Raw genomic sequence first — 11,007 nt, forward strand, 5'->3', positions numbered from 1 at the left:
AATTATTTTCGGTCAACACCTCTTTATTCACTGGGTTACAAGGATCAGATAAGAATAAAAGTTCATGTTTGGCAAATATAAAGTAGAGAACTCTGCATTATCTCTTCTTTCAATGTGCCCTAACCAAGCTTTTCAAGCTTCCCTGCACTGGGTTTTCAGTGAAAAGGATTTATAAACTCTCACCGAGTTAAAATGATTAGCCAATATGCCGTTACGCCAGTCATGGGCGGGTGTGCTGCATCATTTTGCATTTGGAGAGTTCACAGTTCGTTCTCACCATCCAGTCAGTGTTTTAGGCAAGCATAGGACTGGCGAGATTTACTAAGGGATTAAAAGCAAAACACTCTGACCTGAAAATGTGGAGCTCTCTTTCAGATTAGTGCAGAGCCTCGCTCTGATGATTCAACACTACAACAATCACACCGCAATCTTAACTACGTTCTAAAGAAAAAACGCTTTCGCAGGAAATTAAAGTATCCAGGGCTCTGCTTGTATGTTCCTTTACTTGAAACTTTATTGGCAACCTGCATCAAAAGAGGAAAGAAAACTAAATGAAATGTTTTCATCAAATTAGTTTTCACTGAACAACTCCCTACTTTTTTTAAACTGGGAAACGGTTATGCAAAGCGAAGAGAAAATCCTAAAGAGCAGCCGACACAATAAATAAAATCCGATTCATTTAAATATCATCTCTCTCCGCACATCAATATTAAAATCTGGCTACGCTTATCAATATCTAAATTCATATTTACAATGTCCTGTAATTATATTATATTACATATATAGATCTCCTTATACAGATATACATATATTCACCTCTCTCATGCGATTTCCACATATTGCAAGCAGGCTGTTCACTAAAGTGAGAATTCAAAGTGAATTTACAATTTAAACTGGAAGAAAATCTGACTTCGAGAATGTTTCCAGTTTAGCTGTTTTGTCCTTAAATGTTAAATTCCCTTCAGTAAATAACCCTGAAAAATTAATAATTATATTTATACTATTTTCAATACTTTTCAAGTATAACAGAATACTGTGGTAAAAAAAACAAACTGCCAATCAGAAAGCAGAACTAGCGATGTACCTGTGTCAATAGGAAACAATCAGCTATGAACAGACAAAACACAACGATTCCCAATACAATAATGTAATTCATAATGGGAATATAATGGATCCTATTTACATCATCAAAATAAGTAAAACCTTGGTGCGTGCTTCCCTCTCACGATTATTATTTGCTGTTAATGTGTAAAGTAGGAAATCCTTACCCTCAGAAGCAGATTCTGCAGGTCAAGGGTCCCTGCGTGACTCCCCAAAATTTCATCCAATGTTTCCACATACCACGTGCCCATTACCTTATCTCTCCATGATACAAATCCTGTATTACAAAAATGTATTTGTTAAACTACTTAGATTTCCACAGAACAAAAACAATAAATTATATATATATGCTTTTTCTGCAACTTGCAGTGGGATTAGTACTGAAGACTTAAATTATTGTTAGTAAGAGAGAAAAAGGTCCCTTTAAAGTAGATCACAAAGTTGTATAATAGAGTCTAGGGACAGGACAGCTGCTACGTTCACTACCGATATACTGCTGCTGTCTGAGTGGGAAATACAATAACCTATCGCCACAGCCTGATATACGCTTGGAACTGGAAAAGACCAATGAAAGGACTGGAGGTTGATATCCTGCAGAGGTAAATTAAAGTATCTGCCGAACCACAACCTGCTAGAACCCAGATTTTTTCTGTAGGTTTGAAACTAATGGAGAGGCCAAGGAGTGTCTCTATCTGTGTTGCCGATCTTGGCTTGAGCAAGTCAATATTTTCAACAATTAAATAGGGCTACAAGTTTTTGTCTTCTACTGCAAATGTACTTCATAATAACAGCAACAGAAAGGATTGTTGCTAACAATAAATAGAAATGATTTCATAGATATTGAATGATTTTGTGGATGAACCAATACCTGGGAATGTGGAGTATGAAACCAGAATATCACTAAAGGTGGGCAGACTCGCCACAGCATCCGTTTCATCCATATCTCCTGCTTCAGGTCGAATAGCAGTTGCATCACATTGTAGGGATTGCTCAGCACTGGGGCTGGACGGACTTCCCGAGTCAACTTCAAAGCCACGGTCCTTCTGATCTGTTAAAACAAAACAAAAAATAGTTCTATTTAGTAAGCAATTAATAAGAAACTTAATAAGAAATTTAAGGAAAATTTGTTTAAAAAAAATAAAGTGCTTAAAAAATACTTTTATTGAGGGAAGATTCAACCAGTCTTGCAATTCTATACGTATTATCTAGAATGTTTGGTGATCATCAATACTTTTCTCTCGAAAGTGGTTGTCATTGTTGTACCATTATTTAATATTTAAAAAACACCACTTGTTTTGGTAGATTGTAAAACTGATCAGTAGTTTCATGCTTTTACCAGCTGATTTTTAAAGTGGAGTGGGGTATAGTGACACAGTAACAGAGGGATTGAGGCCCTGCTCAGTGAGTTTTCATGTTAGAGGGAGTGGGGTATAGTGACACAGTAACAGAGGGATTGAGGCCCTACTCAGTGAGTTTACATGTTAGAGGGAGTGGGGTATAGTGACACAGTAACAGAGGGATTGAGGGCCCTGCTCAGTGAGTTTACATGCTAGAGGGAGTGGGGTATAGTGACACAGTAACAGAGGGATTGAGGGCCCTGCTCAGTGAGTTTACATGCTAGAGGGAGTGGGGTATAGTGACACAGTAACAGAGGGATTGAGGGCCTGCTCAGTGAGTTTACATGTTAGAGGGAGTGGGGTATAGTGACACAGTAACAGAGGGATTGAGGGCCCTGCTCAGTGAGTTTACATGCTAGAGGGAGTGGGGTATAGTGACACAGTAACAGAGGGATTGAGGGCCTGCTCAGTGAGTTTACATGTTAGAGGGAGTGGGGTATAGTGACACAGTAACAGAGGGATTGAGGGCCCTGCTCAGTGAGTTTACATGCTAGAGGGAGTGGGGTAAAGTGACACAGTAACAGAGCGATTGATGGCCCTGCTCAATGAGCTTACATGCTAGAGGGAGTCGGGTATAGTGACACAGTAACAGAGGGATTGAGGGCCCGGCTCAGTGAGCTAACATGTTAGAGGGAGTGGGGTATAGTGACACAGTAACAGAGGGATTGAGGGCCTGCTCAATGAGCTTACATGCTAGAGGGAGTGGGGTATAGTGACACAGTAACAGAGGGATTGATGGCCTGCTCAGTGAGTTTACATGTTAGAGGGAGTGGGGTATAGTGACACAGTAACAGAGGGATTGAGGGCCCGGCTCAGTGAGTTTACATGCTAGAGGGAGTGGGGTATAGTGACACAGTAACAGAGGGATTGAGGCCCTGCTCAGGGAGTTTACATGTTAGAGGGAGTGGGGTATAGTGACACAGTAACAGAGGGATTGAGGGCCCTGCTTAGTGAGCTTACATGTTAGAGGGAGTGGGGTATAGTGACAGTAACTGAGGGATTGAGACCCTGCTCAGTGAGTTTACATGCTAGAGGGAGTGGGGTATAGTAAAACAGTAACAGAGGGATTGACGGCCTGCTCAGTGAGCTTACATGCTAGAGGGAGTGGGGTATAGTGACACAGGAACAGAGGGTTTGAGGGCCTGCTCAGTGAGCTTACATGCTAGAGGGAGTGGGGTATAGTGACACAGTAACAGAGGGATTGAGGGCCTGCTCAGTGAGTTTACATGTTAGAGGGAGTGGGGTATAGTGACACAGTAACAGAGGGATTGAGAGTTGAGGGTGGTGAAATTTGGGTACGGGATATGCCGATGTCAAAGTTCAGCAGATGGTGGTCAGATAAAGGAAATGGAACAATGGAAAGATTAGAGGTGGTACAGTGATTGGTGAAGATGAGGTCAAGAGTGTTTCCTGCTGTATGAGTTTCTGAAGTAGACCACTGTGTGAGGTCGAAGGAGGAGGTTACAGAGAGCAGACGGGAAGCATCAGGGCAGTTCAGGTTGTTGATTAAAGTCTCCAAGTATGAGGGAAGGAGTGCTAGAGGAGAGAAAGTGGGGTAGCCTAGGAATAGTCTAGGATGACCGGGGGGACGATAGATGATGGTAATTCTTAAAGGAGTAGGCTTAAATATGCGGACAGTATGAACGTCAAAGGAAGTGATGGATAGGGCAGGGAAGAGGGGTTGAAATGATTCATTCACACAATTTTACTAAAATTCCAAACATTTTCTCAGAGAGATTTATTTAAAATTTTACCTCCACCACAAGCCTGGATAAAAAAAAGTTTGGGTTTTCCCCGCAGAGTGGGGCAACTGGTGCCATCGAAGTAGCTGACTATCTTCTCCACAGGAATGCGTATCCCATCTGTCCCAAAAACACCACCAGGAAACTTCCTGTGTCGTGTCTGCAGCAGAAAAAGAATCGTTAATTATTCATCCTTAATTATTGTAGATAACACTTGAGTATTATGTGGGTGATGTAGAAGGCCTTATGCCTATATCGAATTCTTTATTCACAAACAGCGAATAGCAAAATTCAGGCTAAACTGGCCAAGTTAAGACTACAGCTAAATTGATCAATTTTTACAAATCGGCTATTTTGACCTAAATTTAACAATTCAATTTTTAATTAAATTTTTTGTAAACAAACACTTCTGATGTTAGCTCACGGTGTTATCCTACAATGTGTACATAATACAAAACACATGCCATAAAATTTTATGCTTGCATTATTTACTCTTCAATAACCGCTTTAGAACATCATCAAAACTACCTTCCCATAAGACACAAAATGTAAACAATATATTCAAACGTCAATGCTATCAGACAAAACAATGTACATTCATAATGTTTACTTGGATGAATATACTAAAACTATCTCAAAAAGTTATGCATCGGATCTTCTTTAATGCATTACAGGGAGACACAGTGATCTTGTGTGTGTGAAGAATTTATCACATGACAACAGGAGTGATCCCTTACTGAATAGCAAGGGCTACCGAGATTGCAAGCTCCAGTGAGCAGGGCTCTAACTCATGTGACTGTATTTATAAACATAAGCTAAGGAGTGAAATTGGGCATTATAAAGTAATAGAGAGAATGGCCCAGAGCACAAAGTCAGATTATATTTACAGACTGACCCAACTAAACAGGCAATATATTAATAAGCATTTATAGTTTTCAAGGGAACATTGGAAAACAAAAAAGTGTGTTTTTTTTTTCTTCCTATTTTCCTTCTTTGGGATAAGAGGTAATTAATCTGTATAGTGAATTTATAACAGTATAGCCAACCGACAGGATCTCTTAACACAAACACTAGGGGAGTGAGTGTCTGATGAGATGGTGGATCCTGGTGTCCAACAATACGAAATTCTCTTTTAAATTCCATTAACCCTGACAGTAAATAAAGAAAAATATATCCAGGAGCCAAATAAAAGAAATCTCACCTCACAGCCGTGGGACAGGATCACCACCAGGCAGCAGTCACGCTTACTGTGGTCTTTGGCTGCCAAATCCTGCAGTTCTTGGTAAATTTCCTAGAGAAATAGAAGGAATACTTTACTAGTTATATGGGCCAAAGAATGTTTAAAACTCACTAAGCACTAAGACAGAAAGCCCACTATAGATTGGGGAGAGCTGAATGTTTAGAACTCACTAAGCACTAAGACAGAAAGCCCACTATAGATTGGGGAGAGCTGAATGTTTAGAACTCACTAAGCACTAAGACAGAAAGCCCACTATAGATTGGGGAGAGCTGAATGTTTAGAACTCACTAAGCACTAAGACAGAAAGCCCACTATAGATTGGGGAGAGCTGAATGTTTAGAACTCACTAAGCACTAAGACAGAAAGCCCACTATAGATTGGGGAGAGCTGAATGTTTAGAACTCACTAAGCACTAAGACAGAAAGCCCACTATAGATTGGGGAGAGCTGAATGTTTAGAACTCACTAAGCACTAAGACAGAAAGCCCACTATAGATTGGGGAGAGCTGAATGTTTAGAACTCACTAAGCACTAAGACAGAAAGCCCACTATAGATTGGGGAGAGCTGAAGGTTTAGAACTCACTAAGCACTAAGACAGAAAGCCCACTATAGATTGGGGAGAGCTGAAGGTTTAGAACTCACTAAGCACTAAGACAGAAAGCCCACTATAGATTGGGGAGAGCTGAATGTTTAGAACTCACTAAGCACTAAGACAGAAAGCCCAAGTAGCCCAAGTAGCAGAAGCTCTGCAATCCCTTACAGACATGGAATGCATAAAACATACTATTAGTTGGAGCTGAAGGAGAGTTTAGGACTCACTAATCCTTTAACGAGACAGAACGTGCAGCACAGACTATTAGTCAGAGACGGAACGTGCAATACAGACTATTAGTGGGAGACGGAACGTGCAGTACAGACTATTAGTGGGAGACGGAACGTGCAGTACAGACTATTAGTGGGAGACGGAACGTGCAGTACAGACTATTAGTGGGAGACGGAACGTGCAGCACAGACTATTAGTGGGAGACAGAACGTGCAGCACAGACTATTAGTGAGAGACGGAACGTGCAGTACAGACTATTAGTGGGAGACGGAACGTGCAGTACAGACTATAAGTGGGAGACAGAACGTGCAGCACAGACTATTAGTGGGAGACGGAACGTGCAGTACAGACTATTAGTGGGAGACGGAACGTGCAGTACAGACTATTAGCGGGAGACGGAACGTGCAGTACAGACTATTAGTGGGAGACGGAACGTGCAGTACAGACTATTAGTGGGAGACGGAACGTGAAGTACAGACTATTAAATGGGAGTTGAAGAAGAGTGTTTAGAACTCACTGATCCCTTCAAGTTATTCTTTACAAGAACTTCAAAATGAAATGAGCGGAATCTGTTTTCCAGCTTCCGGCGGTCTATGTCAGAGCCTTTCCTGTACGATAACTCAGTGCCCTCATCAAACTCCATGTTATTAACAATAAGGCAGAAGCCACAGGGCTCAAACTTCATTGGGTAATCCTAAGGGAAGAGGACAAGGATTATTAAAACCATACATAATGTTACTGTATAATGTTCTCTTTCTGACAGTTATTATATTACTGCAATGAATTCCTTGTGTATCAGTTTGTGCCAGCTGAGCGTGAGGACATGTTTTGCTGCATTTAAAGCAAATCTAAACATAAAGCACCATAAGCACTGCATCCTGCACTACAATCCATGTACTCATCCCCTCACTGCTGCCAAATTACTTCATTATACGAATATTTGGAATAAAAATATCTGCTCCGTACCTGGACGCTAACGTTCTGCGACATTGAGAGTTCATGGTATTTGCACTGAATGTGCAATGTCAGCCTCACACAGCGCTTTCATTGTCCCTTTCACTTTACTTGCTTTTTCTCCCTGCAATGTAGTCTCTGTGACTCATGTAATTTAATATATTATATATATATATATATATAATGTAATAATTATACAACAAACCTGCTCAATGTCCCAGATGTTCTCTTTTTTTGAAGGTATATCTGAAGAGACAAAATGTAATTTGTCAGTTGCAGGTCTCCCTAAAATCCTGAAGATTCAAAACTAGAGAAGTAGGAATGTATTCTTCATAATAAATAACATTTGTTATTTAGGACAAACAGACAGCCGGGACAAACAGAATGCATGGTTCTCCTCCTGTCCTTTCTTGATTATGTTCAATAACAGAACAATAACAGAGCTAATAAGGATTGACAGGGTGCCAGGAAAGAATTAAATAGAATGGTGTGGATTTCTACATCTAATAAAATTATTCAAAGCTCGCAAACACATATTTGTTAAAAACAGGAAATAAGTAAACATAATATTAAAAACAATGGAAAGTGAGTGTTCCTCTTTAAAAGTACACTAAAGTCACCCGGCCACTTCATCTCAATTATGTATCTCAATGAAGAGGGCTGGGTGCAGTGATCCTCTAGGTTTAACCCTGCAATGTGAAAAATTGCAGTTTTGTAAAAATGGAAAACACACTTCTAGTGACTATTACACTGACAGCCACTGAGAGCACTTCCTACTTCAATAACGGAGTAAAGATTTGGAAAGAACTGATCCAATGCTCGCCGCGTTTGTGCATTTGGTCCTCCATGAGGAGCATTAGAATGGACTAGCTAAAGAGGAGTACATGCCTCCTCCGTGACACCATAGGGGGACGAGATGCAACCAGCCTCTACGCTGGTTAAAGGCAATAAAAGATCCTTCATTTATTACTATAATGCCAAAAAGGCAGGGCACTTTAGCCACCAACACAACTTTAGCTTAATGATGCAGTTTTCATATATTGACTCACTGCTCCTTTCTCTGCCATGTAGGAGTTATATCACTTTTGTTTCTGTTTATGCAACCCTAGCCACACCTCCCCTGGCTGTGACAAACACAGCCTGCATGAAAAAAATGGTTTCACTTTCAGTCAGATGTAACTTACTTTAAAAAGTGTTTACCTCCTGCTCTGTAAATTGAACTTTAATTACATACAGGAGGATTCTGCAGGGTGTAACAAGCTATTAACAGAGCAGACGATAAAGATAAAATCTTAATTAAACACAACTTGCACTTAAAACAGTATAAACATTAGTTGACTCTTTACAGGAAGTGTTTATGAAGGCTATGAAGTCACATGTAGGGAGGTGTGGCTAGGCCTGTGTAAACAAGGTGATTTAACTCCTAAATGGCAGAGAACTGGGCAGAGAGACTGTTGAGGCATGATTTATACACCAAAAACGCTTTATTAAGCTAAAGTTGTTTTAGTGACTATAGTGTCCCTTTAAGAATACAAGTTTGTACTACTAGTACTATAGTGTTCCTTTAAAACAGGGATGGGGAACCTTCAGCCCTCCAGATGTTGTGAACTACATCTCCCTTGATGCTTTGCCAGCGTTATGGCTGTAAGAGCATTATGGGAGATGTAGTCCAAAACATCTGGAGGGCCAAAGGTTCCCCATCTCTGCTTTAAAAGAACACTGAAAGCAAGCTTGTTGTAGTGGGCATGCTGACTTAACTACGTAAAGACATGATTACATGAGAAGAGTGCAGTGACAGCATCCCCAGTAACGACTTAATTGAGATAAGTTGGTATAAAGCCTGCAGTAGAGCCACAGATATCTTTTACAGTCATCCAGATAAAACTTTAAACCATAGCTATAAAAGGCAGTATGAATAGATAATGAATATCATAGTCGGATGGCCTAGATAATAATAGATTAACAGCTAAATGCTTGGATTTGGAGTATTTTCCATTTTTGATGGTAAGACATGATTTGTGTACTGGATTGTCTGTTTATGTTGCCAACATACCGTTTGGATATTGTGGTATATAGTCTGGATTTGGCACGAATGGAGCAGGCGCTATCTCAGGTAGCTCATTTTTGCCCAAAATATGCCGTGCAAGCTCATGCTGACCCGTTTCCTTCAGACATTGGATAAACAGAGGGAAAGCCTGACTTCCACGCGTTTCAAGGTCAATCAATAACTGTCGTGCTTGGTCCCTTCGTGTACCTGCACTCTGCCAGGACAATCACAAAAACTGTGTGTTATTCTAAAATAAACAACATGACCTAAACCATCATCTGTTACCAGTGCCACAATGTTAACTGTGTTACAGACAGTAGTCATATAATGCAGGGCTGAAATGTTCCTCTTCCCACTTGCCATTGGAGTACAAATTTAGCTCCGGTGAGAAGAAATTCAAACCCGGTTAATGCCTGGCTAATAGCATGGGAGTTGTGGGCTCTGTTTAATAACTCTGGATCAGAGGATCTGGGTGTTGGAGTATTATGGTACAGGAGATGGGGATAATTCCTGGTCCTTAAACCTACTGAGTGCCAGAAGGTACGCAATTCAGAGTCAACTATCTGTCAAAGGGCTGAGATGTTTATGTGCAGCGTAAACAGTAAGGTCTTAAACTAGTCTTGGTACGGCTTACTGCAGCACAATCCTCTACTCCAGGCTTTCCCAAATGTCGGCCCTCCAGATGTTGCTGAACTACAACTCCCATGATTCTCAGACTATCCATTTCATTCATAGAATCATTCTCACCCGGTGTGGCCCCCATTATCAACCGGTGTGGCCCCCCCATTCTCACCCGGTGTGGCCCCCCCATTCTCACCCGGTGTGGCCCCCCTATTCTCACCCGGCGTGGCCCCCCATTCTCACCCGGCGTGGCCCCCCATTCTCACCCGGCGTGGCCCCCATTCTCACCCGGCGTGGCCCCCCATTCTCACCCGGTGTGGCCCCCCATTCTCACCCTGTGTGGCCGCCATTTTCACCCGGTGTGGCCCCCCATTCTCACCCGGTGTGCCCCCCCCATTCTCACCCGGTGTGGCCCCCCAGTCTCACCCGGTGTGGCCCCCATTCTCACCTGGTGTGGCCCCCCATTCTCACCCGGTGTGGCCCCCAATTCTCACCCGGTGGGGCCCCCCATTCTCACCCGGTGTGGGGCCCCACATTCTCACCCGGTGTGGCCCCCCATTCTCACCAGGTGGGGCCCCCATTCTCACCCGGATCTCCTCTATCATGTCTCCGGTGAAGACCCCTTTCTCCAACAGGGGGTCCCACAGATCCGCCACCTGCAGGGAGGTGACTAACCGGACCCGGTTCCGGGTCAGGATCTGCCGGTGTAGTTCGTCCATGTCAAACCGAAACCGAATCCCAGCGGAACCCGAAATATCCCGCAGCACTTCCGGCAACAGACTGCACAGCGCATGCGCGGAGCGTGACGTCACTGTGTGGGCGTGGCAGGGAGGAGCTATGTAATAGGGAGAATATTATTTACAGTATCACATAAACCAGTAATGTCACCCAGTATCCCATCATTGGGGAGAATACTGATATTAAATAAACCAGTAATGTCACCCAGTATCCTATCATTGGGGAGAATACTGATATTAAATAAACCAGAAATCTCACCCAGTATCCTATCATTGGGGAGAATACTGATATTAAATAAACCAGGAATGTCACCCAGTATCCTATCATTGGGGAGAATACTGATA

General features: G+C 42.1%; 1 protein-coding gene across 1 annotated transcript; it reads right to left on the reverse strand.

Moving 5' to 3' along the window:
• Positions 1-235: 235 nt before the first annotated feature.
• Positions 236-10,703, reverse strand: CASP9 (caspase 9). Its single transcript, XM_063436059.1, has 9 exons — positions 10,513-10,703; positions 9,311-9,518; positions 7,463-7,503; positions 6,821-6,997; positions 5,442-5,531; positions 4,253-4,400; positions 1,970-2,149; positions 1,269-1,378; positions 236-524 (listed from the first exon to the last, which is right to left on the reverse strand). The coding sequence occupies exons 1-9, from the start codon at positions 10,642-10,644 to the stop codon at positions 435-437; spliced, it is 1,176 nt and encodes a 391-aa protein (XP_063292129.1). The 5' UTR covers positions 10,645-10,703; the 3' UTR covers positions 236-434.
• Between the last annotated feature and the right edge of the window lie 304 nt (positions 10,704-11,007).

Source organism: Pelobates fuscus, chromosome 11 (genome assembly GCF_036172605.1).
Source record: "Pelobates fuscus isolate aPelFus1 chromosome 11, aPelFus1.pri, whole genome shotgun sequence".
NCBI classification, from domain to species: Eukaryota; Metazoa; Chordata; class Amphibia; order Anura; family Pelobatidae; genus Pelobates; species Pelobates fuscus.

What these genes read in the sequence shown, in the direction of transcription:
- CASP9 (XM_063436059.1), bottom strand. Translation starts at nt 10,644, where the DNA reads ATGGACGAACTACACCGGCAGATCCTGACCCGGAACCGGGTCCGGTTA. An exon ending in ACATGATAGAGGAGATCCGG is followed by an intron (nt 9,519 to 10,512) that starts GTGAGAATGGGG and finishes TTGTCCTGGCAG; the next exon opens with AGTGCAGGTACACGAAGGGA. An exon ending in AGAATAACTTGAAGGGATCA is followed by an intron (nt 5,532 to 6,820) that starts GTGAGTTCTAAA and finishes CTATTTCTCTAG; the next exon opens with GAAATTTACCAAGAACTGCA.